Source organism: Apostichopus japonicus, chromosome 13, assembly GCF_037975245.1.
Source record: "Apostichopus japonicus isolate 1M-3 chromosome 13, ASM3797524v1, whole genome shotgun sequence".
NCBI lineage: Eukaryota > Metazoa > Echinodermata > Holothuroidea > Aspidochirotida > Stichopodidae > Apostichopus > Apostichopus japonicus.
In genome coordinates this window covers 7557583-7577953 of record NC_092573.1, presented here as the reverse complement: position 1 = coordinate 7577953, position 20371 = coordinate 7557583, and the positions used below count along the sequence as shown (strand labels likewise).

The 20371-nt window shown below is 38.3% G+C and overlaps 1 protein-coding gene across 2 annotated transcripts; it reads right to left on the bottom strand.

The window, feature by feature from the left end:
• Positions 1-20371, bottom strand: LOC139978834 (uncharacterized). Of its 2 annotated transcripts, XM_071989354.1 has the most exons (3): positions 10278-10292; positions 9103-9185; positions 1-2289 (listed from the first exon to the last, which is right to left on the bottom strand). In XM_071989354.1, exon 3 carries the CDS (start codon positions 2263-2265, stop codon positions 424-426), a length of 1842 nt encoding a protein of 613 aa, XP_071845455.1. In that variant the 5' UTR covers positions 2266-2289; positions 9103-9185; positions 10278-10292; the 3' UTR covers positions 1-423. The 2 variants fall into 2 exon arrangements, with proteins under 2 accessions (XP_071845455.1, XP_071845454.1); XM_071989353.1 differs by lacking the exons at positions 9103-9185; positions 10278-10292 and adding an exon at positions 17967-20371.

Sequence of the window (20371 nt, the reverse complement as noted above, 5' to 3'; positions counted from 1 at the left end):
TTTTTGTTTGTTGTCCTATATCTGAGGTTTACTGACGATCTATCAACAAACGATCAACAAACTTGATTATTGTGCAGATAAAATGGGACAAAATAGTATCATTATGTTGGCATTGGTAACGTTTTTTCATGAAGTAGAGTTTCGACCCGACCGAAAAGAAATATACCACAATAACAATCTGGAAACTTATTTTGTACATGCTGTTGTTGTTTTATCTGTTGTTGTTTTGCTTTAAACTGGGAACATGTATATAGATTTTCACTGCTGTTACAGACTGAAAGATGTAGTAAAATGTAAAAGATACTTTTACTCCAGCTGCCTACTACAAATCATTTATTAGTATACTACCGTCACGTGCTACTGTGCCTTCGATGCGGTACCTTTCTTTTGTTTTTGTTTTTGCCACTTTTGTAAATTGTAAAACTAATACAGCGTCTTCATTTTATTTCCATGTAAATGAAGTAAAACACCCGGATGTTGAATATAAAACTCGGACGGTATGCTTGATAACATATTATCACGTAGATCGACCTCTTGCAATGCGGGCATACGTTGAAACGCCGGCACTGACAGATATCTCATGCCTGTTCCAACCAAGTTTAAAGTATCTAATTTATTCAAATATATGTCAGAACTTCCATTCTCAGAAGCATTTACTTTACAGAATGAGATGTTGCCGAATAATGTCACCGCGAAGTTGACTGTTGTATTTTCTAGAACCAGTCCCTCTAGAGTCTTCATGGCGGCTAATGTGCATGTTCCCATTCTCATTTTATTATTGTGTGCAAGAGAGACATGCTTGATGTTTGTTAGATATTTCACAGCTCCATATCCAATCCTGCTCAATTGATTATGTGACAACCAAAGTATTCTAAGTTCACGTAAATCTTTAAAACTGTTTTTAGAAATGCGCGCTATTTTGTTGAATTGTAAATTCAGGGTTCTAAGCTTGATCAAACCGCAGAATGAACAGGGAGCAATGCTACTTATACTGTTGTTGTATAATTCCAAGGAACGCAAAGTCTTCAACTCGTTAAACTGATTGCTTTCAATCATTTTTATCTTATTGCAAAACAAACTCAACGTCTGTAATCGTGGAAGAAATTGAAAAAACCCCAACTGAATAATTGTGATGTGGTTATAAGATAAGTCAAGTGATCTTAAATGTGGAAGTTCCATGAAAGATTTTGTCAGGAGCGTGTTAATTTCATTATTAGATAAGTCGAGAGTAAGCAACATTGGTAAATTTTGGATAGCCATTGGTTCAACCGTCGCTATCTTGTTGCTCCTTAAAGACAGTTGTTCCAAGTTGGTCAGATTACTGAAAGAACGAGACGGGAGCCTCTTGATTCGGTTGTTCTCGATTTGCAATAACTTGAGTGATTTCAGCGAAGAAAACGTACCTGTAGTAATAATTCCAATTTTATTTCCAGAGAGCCTTAAACGTTCCAAAGATCTCATATTCTGTATGCTCCTTTTCTTGATTGCCGTAAGATTGTTTGAACACAAATCAAGCACTCGCAGTGAGAAGAAGCCACTCATGACCTCACCGATGACGTTGATGTCATTTTCACTTAAATACAAATATTGTAGGTTCGGCAATCGCTTGAATGTATCAGTTCGTAAATGTTCCAATGCATTGTTATTGAGAATTAATGTAGAGAGGTTTGTCAATCCATTGAAAAATCCTTGTGAAATATTGATAACCTTGTTAAACGATAGATCAAGCGTTCTTAAGTTTGGGAGTTGAACGAATGGTGAATGAACCAATCGAGAGATACGATTCGAAGATAAATTAAGTTCATCGAGCCTAGGCAATGCTTGGAAGCATTCTTCTCTTAGCTCTTCTATTACGTTGTGACTCATTAATAACTGCCTAAGCGATTTTAAACGGAAGAATACACCTTTATCGATCCCAGATATGAAATTCCTCGATAGATCAATCAGCGTCAATTCCTGTAAATAGTTGAAGGTAAAAGGCATAACGACGCTAATTTTATTCCAACGAAAATCGATTGAGTTGAGAAGAGTCAATTTAAGGAAAGGACTTGGAGACAATCGATGAAGTTCTCCAGCGAAGAAAGACAGTCTCGTGACTGAGTGCGGGATGTCAGTCGGAACATCTACGATATTCTTACGAGAACAATCGAGAAAAGTCTCGTGGGGATTCATCTGCATGACACAGTTGCCGTCGTAACCTGTTACCATGATTACCATACTCATCAAGAACAACACGGAGTAACTATGGCCTTGGAGTATCTTCATCTTCGTGTGACGAACCTTTGGTAACTGTGTAAATGACAAACAAATTATATTATATTATATCATATCATACCATCTTATATGATATCACAATACATCGTATCACATCACATCACACCATATGTATATATATATATATATATATAAATATATATATATCTATATATATATATATATATATATATATATATATATATATATATATATATATATATATACATGTACAACTAATTATTAACACATATAAGTGTATGGGAGACAAACACATATCCTCAGAATGTTTATTTTTAATACAGTAGAGCAGATGTAATTAATATACTGTATGAGCTTGGGTGTTTCAACTCTCTCAAAGTGAAGTAAACTTTACACAAATTGTCTTTTCTATTCAACAGAAACACCATGTACAACATTCGATCACTAGGGGTTAAAATATCTTCCCATCTGCATGTGGCCTTCTGAAATCGGTAAATTCGTTCATATGGCCTTCTGAAATCGGTAAATTCGTTCCACGAATTGGTGTTTTCTATAGTATCTAAACACTATACCAGTACAGATGTCCGTGTGCTGAACGTTTGTTATCTCTGAACCCCATAGTGATACAATAATATCTTCAAAAGAATAGAGTGGTCGACCATGTCAAAGGCTTTCTTGAGGTCAAGACATAACCTAACATATTTACCCACATCAAGCTGAGGACAGTTTCTAACAAAGCATGGGTTGTTGAGTGACATTCCCTAACCAAACTGGAAATCATAAAAATGTTATTACTTGTAAGAAACTGCCGGAGCCTCTTTTCAGATCCACCATGCAGAAGTTTGTTTAAACAAGATAACACACGTGTGTGCATTCTCGTGGGGGGGGGGGGGGGGGGTAGAGTCACCATCTTCAGTAAAGGAATGACTTTGGCAACCTTTAGCACAGTTTAGTTGTACGGCAAAAAGCCAGATCATTTATACGTCTTCATACATCAGGCGTATGGCGGGCCATCAGTCTCAAATCATGGGAGATCGACTTATACCGATTTAAATCGACATATACCAGTTTCCTTCGACATATACCAGTTTCCTTCGACATATACCAGTTTCATTCTACATATCATCGATTTAAATCGACATATACCAGTTAACTTCGACATATCATCGATTTATTTTACTTATCATCGATTTATTTTACTTATCATACTACTGGTATATGTCGATTTAAATCGATGATATGTAGAATGAAACTGGTATAAGTCGAAGGAAACTGGTATATGTCGAAGGAAACTGGTATATGTCGATTTAAATCGGTATAAGTCGATCTCCCATGATTTGAGACTGATGGCGCGCCATACAGGCGCGTATCCAGGATTTTCTAACCCGGGGGGCGCGAATTACTATCTAAGCGGAGCGCCACCATCGGTTGGCGCGGAGCGTACAAGAAAATTTCTGGTTTTGATACCCCCCCCCCCCCCCAGATCACCGGAAATGGCACTTCTCGGGCTTGAAAATGACCAACCAGATGTGCACTTTTGCCTGAGAATCAAGTATTTCCCAAAAGTTTTTTTCCATCCATAACCTTTTTGAAGATTGTCACCAGTCACACATCATGTTCGACCTCATTGCATGTCCTATGGATCATTGCTTTTGTAGGTAATTCTACGTCACGGCCCACAATATCCGAAAGCCCCACTTTTCAAGGTTTTAAGCCCATTATTTGTTGAGAATTTGAAAATTCACATTTCTCGTGAATAAAATCACTTTTAAACATACCCATAATGTTGCACAAAATTCAGTCTATGGACAACCAATATAGAAAAACCTCCTGGAACCCCTAACAGACAGGTCAAAATTGCACGAGTAGAGGAAAGTATGATGAAGAATGTTGGTGAGGAAATTTTCGAAAATTCCGACACAGTTAATTTATTGGTGTAGAAATATTGCAACCTCTTATAATGGCTATTATAAAACTTGGTTGCAAGGAATGAAAAATAGCAGATATTTCCGATATCAGGTATATCGAACCGAACACTACACACATAGGCGTAGGTCCCGTAGGAGGCGGGGCTGCAGCCCCCCCCCCCCGCAACCATTTTTTCGGGCACCTATACTGAAAGAAAAATAAATATCAATGAATAGCTTAAAAATGATCTCCTTGGTAATTAAAATAAGGTTCTAAGCTTGGCCGACATTACTACTGTAAAAGAGAGTTTTGACATAAATGGATCTGTATGCTTTTTCTCCATCTACATAAGACATTTGGTTGTTTACATTAGCATCCGGCGGTATACTGTGCAACTTTCACGGACCGTTAGGTAAGCGATGCCATGCAATGTAATGACCCATGCTTGCTTATATGATATTGGCATCGATATGTTGAACGCGCGCGAAAAATGTTGGCTTTTTTTCGGACAAGTCTTTACAGCCCCCAAATCCAATTGGGCTCCTACGCCTTTGACTACACACAAAGACAGTTTTTGAGGCTGTTCATCGTGGAACATGCATTCAATGCTCACTGATATGATGTGTATATCTGCTCTTTGCTTTACAAATTCGAACAGGCGTGTAGCGAGTAATTGCCAAGAGAGGGGCGAAGCCTGTAGGCAAACTATCTAAGCGAAGCGCCACCATGAGTTGGCGCGAAGCGTACAAGAAAAAATTTGGCCGAAAATGCCGCCCAGATCGCTGGAAATGACACTTCCCAGGCCTTGTAAGTTGCATCTAAGCATTGTCTATTTTGAAATTACTAGCGATGTCATAAAGAAAATTTGCTCGGGGGGGGGGGGGCGGTCGCCCCCTTCCCGAAATGCGTCATGTTGCCCGACGACTCGGTCGAGTTCAAGACCAGCCACAGTTGGTTCCATATAGCACAATTGTACAATTCTTTAAGACGTCCATACACACACACGCGTTATGATAGACCATATATAGTATTTATATAGATACATTAGTGAGAGAGGAAAAATGGAAACGTCAAAAATGGAGTTGTCGGTGTAAGGGGTAGGGTGAGGCGCAAACCCCCTCCGTAATCCTCGATCTGTCACTGGCTACCATGTGTATATAATAGGGATCAGCGCTTTAACTATGACTGTTCCTCTTTCTCTTCCCGAGGTCTTGGCTATCTTCTACTCCCTCCTTTTCTCCATTTTCTCTCTTTTTCTTTTCGTTTCCCTTCCTTCCTCTCCTCCTTTTCTTTTTTCCCCCTCCTTTTCCCTTTTTTCTTCTCTTTTTTCTCTCCTCTTTTCCTTACCCGGGGGGCGCGCGCCCCCAACGCCCCCCCCTGGATACGCACCTGTACATACATTGTGCCTTCAACTTTGAAATTGAATTTGATTTTATCCGCTTTTTGTACTTTGCACAACAGAGACATGTTATGGCGACCAGAGTGGTAAGTACTATACTCCTGACTTAAGAACCAACTTTAAGAAGAAGAAAAAATCGTCTCTAATGACTCGAGTAAGTGGAGTGTTTTGTGCAACTTTTAATGTTTGGAAAGTGTCATGTCCGGTATCTGAGAGGCATAAGGCAAACTGTTTTCTTTCTTGACCCCAGTTGGAGAACACCTTAACCTTCCCAACCATACTATTAACGACATGTCCCTACAGGGGATTGAATCCTTAGGTAGCCGTCCTGACCTAGTACGAATCAGCAGAGAGAGGCTGTGGATGCAACGCCTTCGCACCATTCAACCTCATGGGCTCAACATTCAGGAAGGACATGGCTAACTTTTTCTTCTCTCCCGCCTCCTTCTCCCCTTGCCCCCCCCCCCCATCACTCTTCTTCTCATAGCTCTCTTTCACTCTTTTTTCTCCACACCTTTCTGTCTTTGTCCTTCTCCAGTTTATTCCCTCCCCCTTCCCTTAATCCTCTCTCTGTCCCTCCACTGTTTATCTCCTACCTCTCCTCTTCCCCTGTTGGTTTCCTTATTTCTTCTCTCCACACCTCGTCTACTAATACCCTTACATCTATATCTTTGTGTTCACCATGCTCATTAACCTGTCTGTATTCATTGTGTGTTTTTGTACTTTCTGTTACTGTTACTTGTCATTTAGCTTGTGAAGAAGATCCTGCTAGGATCGAAACGTCAGGCCAACTTACTTTTACACATTCTCCTACACAGGCTCTTTAGTGGATAAGCAGTTGCTAACAGTTTTATTTTATTTTGTTTTCTTTCTTTTATTATATTAGTGCTTCACTCAAATAGTGTCATAGTTGTCACTAGAAATGCCGTGAAAAAGCAACCCTCCCCCCCCCGACCCCCTTCCCACACACACCTACTTTTGTGTAATACTTCCATATAAGTCTGTGCATTCAGTTCTCAGTTTAATGTTGCAAAGTGGACAGTACCCTATTTCCCTAGTATTGAATTGTTAGTGATAAGCCCAGGACATCATAACCGTCATTCCATGTTATGCTGGCATGTGGATCTATCGTTAGGGATATAGTTTTCAGTAAAATGTGCCTGGGTATAATGTTTGTCATCAGGCTTTAGTCATATCGCATCCGAAAGGAAATGCCTATGCTAACTATATCCAGGGTCCAGTGAATAACAATACAGCAGCTGAGCAGACGACACTAGTAAAATAATTAGATTCCTTTGTAATTGCTTCTATTATCGCTTCCTAAGAATTATCTGTCCACTGCCATATTTTTGACGATTTTGGCACCCAAATGCGGCACACGATATCACCAATTTCGAGTGATTTATGTCAACTGTATCACTTGAGTTTTGTCAAAGACGTAGTGTTTGTATTACGTGTCGGTACTTTCTTGCCGTACAAGCAAAGCGTCACCAGTAGGATAGGTGGCTTCAGAATATGTCGCATGACGTCGTATTTCCTATTTCAATTTCTATGTTTTTAATACATCGAAAGTATTGACCTGATGCTGCGTTGTAAACTTATACGACGACAAGAAGAAAGTTTAGCTTTGAGAACAGAAGTGGGCAGGTGAAATGGCCTGCATGATGCCAGGTGTAATTCATTTATATATATATATATATATATATATATATATATATATATATATATATATATTTATATAATTATACCAAAGACGTAGTGTTTGTATTCCGCGTCGGTACTTTCTTGCCGTACAAGCAAAGCGCCACCAAGTAGGATGAGTGGCTACAGTATACGTCGATTTTACGAAAGCATATATATAGTCTAAAATGTCACTCCACTATCACTTTACAGTAACAGTGGCGTCACCAGACTTTTCAGAATGGGGGGGCACAGGGGGGCACCAGCATTTGATGGGGGCACTTAGGTGGATACGGATCGCCGTCCTGGGGGAGGGGTCTAAGGGGAGGGGGCATCTAAGGGGAGGGGGTGCCCCCCCCTCCCCTTTGGAAAATTTTCGCATACGGAGGATGGGCTAGATGCAAAATGGTGCCACATTTGATGCTAAATTCGATCTGAAGATATCTCCAGAAATTGCTATTTTTGAGGTAATGATTTTAAAAACGCGCAGAATTTTGCAGAGGATATGAACCACATGCTGTCGATATTATGCCTAACCCTATCAATAAAACCTACATTTGTTGAAGTAATGTGTGCATGACCCCCGACTCCTTTCTTGTCCTTCTCGTTTTCTCCCATTATCTATTAAGATGTAACAGGTTCCAGCATCGTTATTGGCTCCTATCAGGGATCTCACCATGCAATCCAAAGTTTGATCACACATCGAGTAGGACTCAGTATGCAGGTGTGAACATTCGCCATGTGTTCCTACAAGCATCTGACCTCAAATGACCTCTGCACCCCCTACACAACAGGGTTAATATATGGGTCCACAAATATAGGCAGGTATGGTGCCTGCGGACCCTCACATTCTCACATTTCGTCAGCTCCTAACCTGTCAACCTCAGACCAAGGCAACATACTGCAGTACCCTCCCTTCTCACAGCAGGTCCGGATTTTCGGCATTTCACAGGCATCCAAGCTCAGAGCCTGTACTTCATTTGTACACGATGTATGTATAGCGCAGGGTCAGATTTTAATTGCCGCCCTCCTCATCAATGCGGCTTAAGTAACTCATATATTAAAACTGATAATAAGAGTGTTTATAGTCGGAGCTACTGAGAAAGAAAAGGCGTACCTAGTAAAGGCTTCTTCATTTACTATAGTAAGTTTAATTTAACCAAGACCTTTACCATTACTATTTATTAGGGAATGACTACAGCCCTTCCTAGGGAGAAGAATAGAAACTATAAGGCGCAATGAACGTCAAAATGATAACATAATCCGTCAGTAAACATACCCTCGTCCTGATAAGTTATTGATAGACAAAGTTCAATGCCCTAAAGCCGTTTGTAAATGGGAGCCAATTACTAACACCTACTATTCCTGGAATAATATTTTCTATTTCTCTAAATATGCTATCGTGGAAAAGCCCCAAAATAATTTCAGATGTTGTTCATAATATCACTATGCAACTTTTTTTGTTATAGGTTCGGGTGGAGGGTTCTATAGTAAGTATACTTAGCGATAAGATAAGAAGACAAATGTCATCTTTGTTTGGTTTGGTATAGCTCAGAATTCAAATGCTAAATTATTATATTAGTTACTTATGAACTAGTCAAATATTTACCATGAAACATTTGTCCCTCTTTCTGGATGAGGTATAGAACAAAGTATATTAACGTCACACGGTTTGCAAGTATTTGATATACGTGTTGGCCAAGACATAGAATCGGTTTATTTCCTTATTACATTGTATTTAGAATATTTAATGTACCCTCATAATAGAGCAAATGTTTCAGTATACTGTGATAGAGATACAAAGTCTAATTTTACACATTTTGCGCGGCAACATTTTTTTGTGCAGTTTTCTGAAGCATATATCATCTAGTTAGAATTACCTTTTAAACAAACACGTTGAGCTCAAGCAATCGTTTTCATTCAAACATCAACAAGGAAATGGTCACACATTACGGGATGTTCACAGTGGCGGCGGAACCGGGGGGCTTGGGGGGGCTCAGCCCCCCCAATAAAAAAGTTGAGGGGGCAAATGCATGATAAGCCCCCCCAATATTTACCAAGGCTCCGAAACGTGCATCTGCCCATTTTTCAATGCATACTTGTCGATCTGTCCGATGCACACGTATACTCTATAGGTGTAATAATTTTAGTAATTGCTGGGGGACCCTCGGCCCGTCCCCTGGCTATAGACCACATTGTCACCCCAACCGCGTCTTCACGCCCAGAGAAAAGTGGAAGCAGTGAGTGTGAGTACCGATAAGCGTAACACAACTTCATCTTAGGCCAATGACTTGCCTCATTTCAGCCAGTTCTCCAACATCCCCTTACTTAATGGCGGAGCGTCCATATATACAGTCAGGGGGCGGATGCCCCCCCCCCCCCTGACGGACTCAAATGGACTGCTGGCGCCCTTTTCAGCTTTTCACTACTTTTTACTTATTCGCGATTTTTGACTATTTTATTGCGCTCTCATATACCTATTGACATTTGTCATATTCTGTTGGTGTAATTTTCCGACAAAATGGCGACGACACCTATTTATTCTCCGTTTATCTGCAAATTAGCAAGGCCCCGGAAAGGGTCATTTCCTGCAATCTAGGGAGTATCTTTACTCAAAAATTTTCTGTACGCTCCGCGCCAACCTGTGGTGGCGCTCCGCTTAGATAGCGTCGAAAGCGCCCCTACAGACCATTCTTGCCCTCCCTGACCAATACTCTAGCTCCGCCACTGCCCTTACTACACTCAAAAACATCTTTGCGAGTACACTACGAGTAATAGCTACTCTCTTAAAAAACCATCGAATATACAAATTACAATGTTTTTACAGACTTTTACGTGCAATCTGAGAAATTGCAGGCTTGAGACCCATATTTTAGGGCTAGGTATTCGCAGCATAAAACACTCGGAAAGTGCCGTTTCCGGCCATCTGGGGGTTTGAAAAAACCCAAAATTTTCTTGTACGCTCCGCGCCAACCGATGGTGGCGCTCCGCTTAGATAGTCTCCACACATTAGCCCCCCCAATAATTTTTCCGTTCCGCCGCGCCTGGATGTTCATATTCAGATTCATAAACTGTTATGGTTAATTCCGAGTCCATTGTTCATAGGAATGACAACTATAGCCTGGGTGATGAACTTGTGTGTTGGACCAATCTAGATAGAAAAACATGGCAATAAATCAAAGATGACAAACACTGTTAACTTTATCTGATGAAAAGGTGACACCTTCCTAATTGGAAAGGAAGTATATATGTTAGCAATGGATATTTAGATGCTTTAGTTCATAGTGATAGCAAACAATTAGATGTAAAAATTGTGAAGAAAAATAACCCGAATAGTCATGATATATGATACTGGATAGGCATTTTTACTTCTTTTTTTTTTAGTACGGTCTAATCTGCTTCTCAGAAGGATTTCTTTACTTACCGTACTAGGCATAAAGCGAGCTTTCTCTTAATGAGATAACTTTGATTCAGTGATTGACACTTGAAGTTCCGTAAAACAACAATATTATATTAAGAAGACTATATCATTTCCTTCAATGCTATACAATGATCCATACAAATGTATGTTTGTCATTATACGTGTGTACATGAAACTGACGTTGCCGACTGTTTTGTGCACAAACTTGGCAAAATGTTCGCACCAAAGGTTATGAACGAGAGACATTGTTATGAACGAGAAAGAAGTGGGGAAGATCTGGCGTACAGAAAGAATGTACTTAATTGTATAAATAACATGAATAGCCTATAACCAAGACAACTTCAAATTTCATTTTTGCTTGAATAGTAGTTCCATTGACGTAACAATGTATAGTTGCTTATAGTTTGGTCTTATTATCTTTCATGTGCAAAAGTGAAGAAAAGGTGATATTTTTTAATGAAATTAAAGACGAGGCTTACTTCATATTTGAAGCGAATGGGTTTCTTCAATCCATTACATTCATTTCAATTTGTTGAAAGTTGACGTGGCTCTTCAATGTAATGCTTTAGATTGTGCTGCTATTTTTTCAACTGTGTTATTTTTTTCTCATCCGTTTCATCAAATCCAATCTTACCAAAAACTATACAACTCCCAAACGTAATACCTCAATTTTTCTACTATTATCATTCTTTATTGCCAGAGGTGTGTGTCCAATATGCAAACGCCAGTTCAGGTATTTCTCACGAGGTGAGTATCTCATTAGTGTTGGAGGAAAAGTCGTTTGCTGTGCTCATTGGAAAGACCATTCGTCAAGGTCAAGACAAATAATTTTTCACATACAATTGAGTGTAAACCTGGAAGAAACAATATATTTTTGCTCACTGGGACCAGGGAGTTGTTATGGTACATCCATTCATCTTGTGTGTTCCTTAAAAATGTCTGAGCTCAATTTGGAGAGTAAAGACCTCCAGGAAAGTACTTTTTGAAAACTTCTAGCACTTAAAGTGTGCTTATAATGTGGGGCCTAAACTAACTACCTTTAAGTAGCATGCTTGTAATATGTGTGCAGATTACCGACAATCTCATATCATCTATGACAATTACACTGCTAACAACTTACTTCTACTGGACTGGACTATATGCCACTATCACTTACGGCATTAACCCTGCGAAATAAACATTTTATGTCAAAGAATTTATTGGTATAAAACCAAACAAGATCATTACTCTGCGATAATAATTAATTCCACATCTGACACGAAATTATAGCCTTTCGTGTCGCTGGTAAAATCCTACATCGAAGAAAGGCATCCATCTTGTGAACTACACAAATAACCAGCAAACATATAGTCTGTGCGTGCTTTGTAATGAATCTGATAAAACTATATATAAAGCTTTGTTTTGAGTTTGTAATATTAGCAAATCACTCATTTAAGATATAGAACATCATATTTTTGGTCGACGATTCTTTGATCAAGGGATTTTTTTTTTATATTATAATTTATGTATAAAGCAAAAATTTTATAAATTATAATTATTTTTCGTCATCGTATAATCATTGTACTCTGCAATTTCTGCTAATTGCTTCCCGACAATCCTGTGTTCGTAGTACTCGGGACGAAAGTTAAGTTAGAGTTTATAAGTAGTTAGGCTCTATCAATTTCATTGACATATGTTAAAATTACAAAAAACAACAGTGACCATCATCCCTGAGCCATAGGGTATCATTGTACAAAGTATTAGCTCACACCGAGTTTCGGTTGTCAGCTAATTTAAGCCAAATCTGATGTTTTCAGTATAGGGACCAAAGAATGTAAATCATTAATATCACACAATGTAGAACACGCATTACGGTTACCATTGTTTGACCATTAGGTATTCGACCATCGACTGAAGTCAAATGTTTGAAGACGCATTTTTATCTCATATACCTACATGTTATGTATAGGGGGATGTTTTCAAACTTGGTGGGTAGGCGCCTGACAATGTAAACTCATGCCTTCGTGATTGATGACGTCAAAAGTCAGAGTTAAAAAAAAAATACAAAAAAAATGGTGTTTAACCATTTTCTGCTGGCCAACATGTAGGAAACAGGCATTAAAACACACGCGTACGATATGTAAAGAATTATGAGACGAATTTAAAATAGTGCAGATTTTGGACAAAGGTCAATTGAGTTCAAATATCAATTTGTTTTAAAATGTTCGAAAAGGTGTCGCGAACTCCCCTACATTGTAAGTCCGAGCAAGTTCAAAATTGGTGGGTATAGGTGCCTGATCATTTAACCTATAATAATAGGTCTTACATCAGAGGTCAAAGGTCGAAAAACCTAAAACTCGTGTTCAGCCATTTTCTGCTTGTCATCAGGTATATAAAAAAAGGAGCAATTAAGCGGTACGATACTGTGTAGAGAATGCTGAGACAAATATTATGCATGTTGAGGGTTAGGTTGAAAAGACAATGCCAGTCAGTGGTGAAATTGGCCGAAATTTGATGCCTTGTATGAAAGAATAGTGATGGTTAGGTAATATCGTTCTCCACAAAACTATAAATTAAACTATTATGTTAAAAACTGGATTCAAGCCTATTAACAAAGATGCATGGCAACTATAGAAGCATTCAGAAGTAACCCAACAATCACTTCCGTCATGGAGAAGATGAGATCTGCAACACCATGGATTGCCATCAGGGCATACTACCATCGACTTAAGTAAACTATAGAACACGCATACCATTATTTTACCATTACGACATACGACAATCGAATTAAGTAAAGTGTTTGGAAACGCATTGTTAACATTGTTTTACCGTTTGGACACACGACCATCGACTTAAGTAAAGTGTGGAAGTCGCATTGCACACGATAAGAAAATGACATCCTATGCATATAGATATTCAGAGGATATTTCACAAGTTCGATGTCCCATCCTAATCCTAAATGCAGTCATTGTCTGATGGATGTGGGCCGTTTCAGTTGTTTATGATTTGAGATGTGGGGTTCCACAAGGCAGTGTTCTAGGCCCTCTACTTTATACTTTGTGATTTACTTGATGGCATATCCAATGTCGATTTCCATGTATATGCCGATGACACCCAAATTTGAACTACTGTTAATTTGCACAATCCTTCTGATATCTCCTGCAAAACAGATCTCCTGCAGTCTACTTTTCCTGATATCAGAAATTGGATGATCAGAAATAGACATAAACTTAACAAAGATAAGACTGAATTCTTGGTTCTTTCTCCAAAATCCAGACGAAATCCTGTGCCTGACATAACCCTTAACCTTTGTGGCACAGTGGTTGGTCCTTCAGATCATGCCAGAAATCTTGGTTTTCGTTTTCATTTCCAATTTTGTCTATGATACCCACAACTCATATGTCATGAAGTCTTGTTATATTAGCTTAAGGCATATAAACTCCATCCGTTCTTACCTTACTGAGACGGCCACTGGGACTTCTAGGCTAGATTTCTGCAATTCCTTATTTGTTGGGCTGCCGACTTATATACCTTAAATCGCCTTCGGAAAATCCAGAACATGGCTTCTAAAATAATCACCTGCTGTAACAGGTATGATCCTGCGACCCCAATACTTAAGGAATTGCATTGGCTCCAGGTTAAATCGCGTATTGATTTTAAAATGTTAACCCTTGGTTCATCGCTGTGTTTATGGTGGAGCCCCAGATTACCTGGTCAGGTCTTTAACGATTAAAGAAAATGTGCGTATTACGAGAAGTTCAAACCAGTTATTACTGCCTCGGTGAATAAATGTTAAGGAATTGTTTACAGTAAACGTGCTTTCAGTATTGCTGCCCCCAGCACTCTGGAATGCTCTCCCGGTTATTTTGAGGAATGTTAGCAACAATTCCAGCATCAACGTCAACTTAAAACCGACATATTCAATTGTCACTTTAATATGTAACCTTTTGTTAGGCGCTTCTGACGACACTTGTGTCATACTGTGACACAAGATCCGGGGGTTCGATTCCTACCTTCGTCTGATGAGTCCCAAAAGGACGAAACCGGTCGAGAAGTGGAATTGTTCTGGTGTGTTGTTCTTTATTTATTTACTATATATCTGCCATACCGCTTGCTACACATTCATTATATATATATATATATATATATATATATATATATATATATATATATATATATATATAAATTAATATATATATACATATATTGTATATACATATATATATATACACACACACACACACATATATATATATATATATATATATATATATATATATATATCAAGATAAAGATTCAGGACTGCAAGGAAAGTGCTCTATGCTATAATCGCAGAGCCTAAATATATAAGTATATGCCTTGGTAAGTACAGTTGTTACTCGGAGTTTCACGCCCTTAGGGTGGCGATCATCAGACAACTGAACAAATACTCGCTGTGCGGGTATTATCCTAGGATAAGAGGAATAGGTTAAGAGTTCATATCACCATAGAGTTGACTTATATCGAATTATTAAAGTTTCGCTGTTAAATCTGAACCGGATTCTCCATCAAACTGCGACTACTCAGTAAAAATGTTCATAATATAAAACTATAACGATGAATGTATGCTCTGACCACTTAACGGTGGACAAAAGCCTATCGTCTCTTGCCTACGATAAAACCACTCAAAATGCTAACATATTCAAGTCATGGAAACAAAGATATGTTTACCTACTTTTTCTTTGTTCTGCCTGACACGTACCGGGATCAAAGTAAGCTGCCTAAGACAATGGCATGCTAATTTGGCCATGATATATATATATATATATATATATATATATATATATATATATATATATATATATATATATATATATATATATGCTAAAACGTTATGTATATATATATATATATATATTCTAAAACGTTATGAATAAAATCTGCGGAAACCAATTTTAAAATTATCTTTTTTATTCTCATGCAAAACTGAAATTAGATATAGTCTCCGAACGACATCAGGTGCGGAAAATATAAAAATGGGTTAGCAATTAGGGAGTTTGTATCTCTACAGTATGGTATATAAAACTGGATACAATTTATAGACGGTAACCGTGGAATGTTTTGTGGAATAATGTTCTGAACATCCTCTCTACTCAATCGTCTGTAAAAAATAAAAATAGATGTTTTAAATTGCCACGGTTCGTGCTCATTAATGTATGCGCTATTACGGATTATGAATTTATATTGTGTAAGGCTCTCATCGGCTGAACGCGGGCCGAGAAACATCGCTCCCGCTGAATATTATTATTTAGGAGACACATTAGCTGAACAAGGGCTGTCATTTTATCTAATGTGTTATAGTGTCACCAGAAAATGTTCTACATTTACTTTCCATTGCTTTTCTTCTTCACATTTTCAGAGTAAAACATTACAAATTCATTGACAACTTTTACCAAAAAATATGGGTATTTATTGTACACGTTAAAGTTATAAAATATTTTATTAATCGAAAATGTACACGGTAATTTGTAAAAAAAAGAAAGAAAACAAAGAACATTACATACACGTTGAAACTTGGCGCTGCGAGTTCATATTTACACTTTGATAGAATATCAAAATTCGCCGTCTTTCACGGTTTAATATTTTGCTGAGCCTCGCTCCCGCCTACAATAATTAATTCAAAAAGAACATAAAACTAATAGAAAAAACCCCCAAAATCACCAACCCAATTCCATTTGTATACACTTTGATCGTTCAAATCTCAATTTACTGTCGGTTAAATTCTTTTTATTTTCAGCAATGTATTATAAGATCGGGAATACTACTATATAGCTGCCTATTTAGGTTACATAACCTAAATATGAATGTAAGAGACTGACTTCGGTCAGTCTCTTGTCACATGTTCCTTCAGTAATACCGAAAAGTGCTTACATTTGAAGCTTCAGATTTACAATTAAGTCATACAATTTGCCGTCGTTCACAATACGAAGGTCCAATTGTTGTCAAATTATAAAGTGAATTTTGGAACATTCGAAATGAAGCATTTTATTGTTATAGATGTTAAAGACCAATGAAATCACAACATAGTTGTTTTTTAAAAGTTTGATCATTTTAACAAGTTAAAAAAATAATTGTAGGTCTACTGATATTTAAACATTTCCTGAAAATAAACGTTCTTCGTAAATTTGCAAAGATCGCTTCGTTTAGCACTTTGGCATTCATAATTATGCCCAAAATTTCTCAAAAAAAGAAAATGGACACGCCCTCTTCAACATAAACGCCATAAGAAAAACAGCAAAAGTAACCAAAACCTTGTACGTGCAAAATATGAACTTAATGGGGTTTCTTGGGTGTGTAAATAATGAGATGTGTACAATTTTATAAAATCTCTTTAAAGCTTCATCATTGTCAATAAAATTAAGATAAGTCATGTATGTCTACTGACATATTGATTGGTCTTTGTAAGATGAAAAAGTGGCACCATTTCGTTTTCAAACAGCCTTACAAAGTTTTCTCAAAGGGGAGAAGGTGTACCCCTTGTCACAGCTCTCCCATGAGATCCCCTCACTAACTCATCCCTCGCTAGTCCATACCTTCAAATCGACCCCTAAGAAAAACTTGTACGGACATGTATTCGCCATGGGTTTACATCTCTTAAAAGTTGTATACTGGTTTATGGAATTCGTTAATTCACATGAAAGCTGCCCCTACCCCCATCGCCCGGGCGCCGGAGGATAATGTATGTATAACTCAGATGTTGGTAACCTTGCGTTATGCATTACATGTACCGCAACAGTGGAAGGGGTAGTATAAAGCATAAAGACAGCATAAAGTGGGGGGGGGGGTAGCATAATGTGGAAGGGGGTAGCATAAAGTGGACCGGGGGTAGCATAAACAGAGAGATGGGCTGAGAGAAGGTTGCGAGGAGAGCTGACAAAGGCAACTTAAAAATTGTAAAAGTCCTAAAAGGACAATTTTCCTTTGGCGGAGGGGACGGGGTGGACTTAATGTCGATCAGCTGAGAGAGAAACTAAGACTTAAGGGTATTTTGTTTTTCAGACGATTGGTTTGTTCAATAGGGCCTACAAAGATAGGAATCGACAAACTGCAAAAAAAGCTAACAGTATGACGGAATTGTGATTTAGAGAAAACAAATGTGTCGGAATGGTTGGAGGGGGCGGGGATGGGTGGTGTAAGCCATTTCTAAATACGACACAGCGTGACTCATGTAGTACCTATAGCATAAAATAATTTTATTTTCGGAAACATTTCCTGAAACTTATTGAGAGAATACTGTAGATTATTCAGGATCAATACGCCTGGAAATGAAGTCAAAACCTAACAGAAGAATGAAGTTATACATACCCGATTTAAAATAGTAATTCGCGATTAGTATATTATCTTTGTAAAAGGTTATAAGATAACAATATACTGTGAATCATTAATTCCAGAAGTTTCCTGAAAGGCAGTTCACATGACGGTCGGTCTGTGTCCTTAACCTAGACTGATATCATATATGGTAGGCGGTACGTTAACATATCTTCTCACGTCACATCGGATATATTATAATCTTCAAAATGCGGATTGATCATTGGACTCCATGATTCCCGAAGCCGGCTGCGCAGGCACTGAATATTCAGCAGTTGCAGTGCTGTAGTTGGCTGCCGTGTACATGATGTAGGTAGTTAATTGTAATCTTGTTAAGCCAACCTTTCAAGCTTGTTTTGTAGGTAGCGGCATACATATGAGAGGGAATGATTTTATTTGACAACACAGTTTTTGTTATGGTGGGAGGAATGAAGGGTTGCGCAGCTGGGCTTATAATATTGGTGAGAGAAACAGTCTGAACAGGCAAAATGATTATTTCAAACAAAAATAAAAGCATTCCCCGATATTGGCACGTCCGGTTTCCGATGTGCTTCATCCATTTTAAAATTGGGATTAGCAAACGTGTCTTATATTTTTTTTTTAACTTATGACTAGTATACGCTCTATTTCTCAAACATATTTGATTGAAAAGTGACGTTTAAATCATAGTTTTACAGCCTCGCCAAGTAGCAAGTATCGTAAATTCTGTTAGTAAGCTATAGCTCTTCCAGAAATCTCTGTCCACTGGTACAATTCCATGTGACTGGCGGAAGGCCAATGTCTCTCCTGTATTTAAAAAGGGTGACAGATCTGCTCCATCAAATTACCGCCCGGTCTCCCTCACAAGTATTATCTGTAAACAGCTTGAACATGTCATTGTTGGTAATATGATGACTCATGTTGATAAATACTCCATACTTAGTGATAAACAACATGGGTTTCGTTGCGGGAGATCATGTGAAACGCAGTTAGCCGGACTTGTAGATGATTTAACTCAAATACTGGAAAATCGAGGTCATGTAGATCTCTGTATCATGGATTTTAGCAAAGCATTTGATGTAGTTCCTCACAGACGCCTCCTGATGAAACTTGAATATCTTTGCATCAGACACAATACCAACAGGTGGATTGAGGATTTTCTATCCAACAGAACTCAAATGTCATTATTGACGGGGTGTCATCAACAAGTTCTCCTGTATTTTCCGGAGTCCCACAGGGAACAGTTTTGGGTCCCCTGCTGTTCCTAGTCTACATAACCTACCCGACTGTGTCGCTTCTGATGTAAGAATGTTTGCAGATGATTTAATTCTGTACCGACAAATAAATTCCCGTAGTGATTGTGACAATCTTCAAAAAGTCATAAATTCACTCTGTAACTGGGAGTCAGCATGGCAGATGAGATTCAACAAATCAAAATGCTTCATTATGCGGATGACTCACAAGAAGAATATTCCAAATCATGAGTACTCAATGGGTGACTCCATCCTTCAAGAGGTTAAACACCATCCCTGCCTTGGAGTCGACCTTTCAAGTGACCTTACTTGGTCAAAACACATCAACCAGTCGGTAAATAGTGCCAATAAAATCCTTGGTCTTATCAAACGAAAATTTTGGAATTGTGCATCATCGGCAAGAGAAACAGCTTATAAAGCTCTTGTTAGACCCAAAGTGGAATATGCCAGTGTAATCTGGGACCCTCATCAGCAAATCCACAAAGAATCCTTGGAAAAAGTTCAGCGACGTGCTGCCAGGTTCGTCAAAAATGACTATAGTCGCTTCAGTAGTGTCACAGACATGTTAAAAGATCTCAATTGGGATACTCTCGAAAACAGAAGGATCAAAGCACGACTTGTTACCATATATAAAGAGACTCATGGCCTAATTCCAAGCAACATAAATAACCTTCTTGAAGACAAAGACAAACCAACTACACGTCAATCTCACAGTTTGAATTATAAAATTCCTTAAGCTCAAAAGAACTGTTATAAATATTCGCTTTATCCTCGAACCATTCCTTAGTGAAACCCACTCCCACCTGATCTGAAATCAGCACCAAACACCGCCTCCATCAAGTTCATGCTGGAAAGTCAGCAGCACCATTAGCAAAACTCGAAGGACTGCACGTCAACAGCCACATCAGGGGCGATTTGTGCAGTACCACGGCCTATACCTATACAGACAAGACCTATACAATCCATGCAATGTAACGATGTACTGCCATAGATCGATCTCTATTGTGAAACGATGTTCTGAATCTACTATGTCATTACGTAACGGTTCACTGCCATAGGATCTATATTATGTAACGGTGCCATGTCATAGGATCTATATTATGTAACAGTGTACTGCCATAGGATCTATATTATGTAACAGTGTACAGCCATAGGATCTATATTATGTAA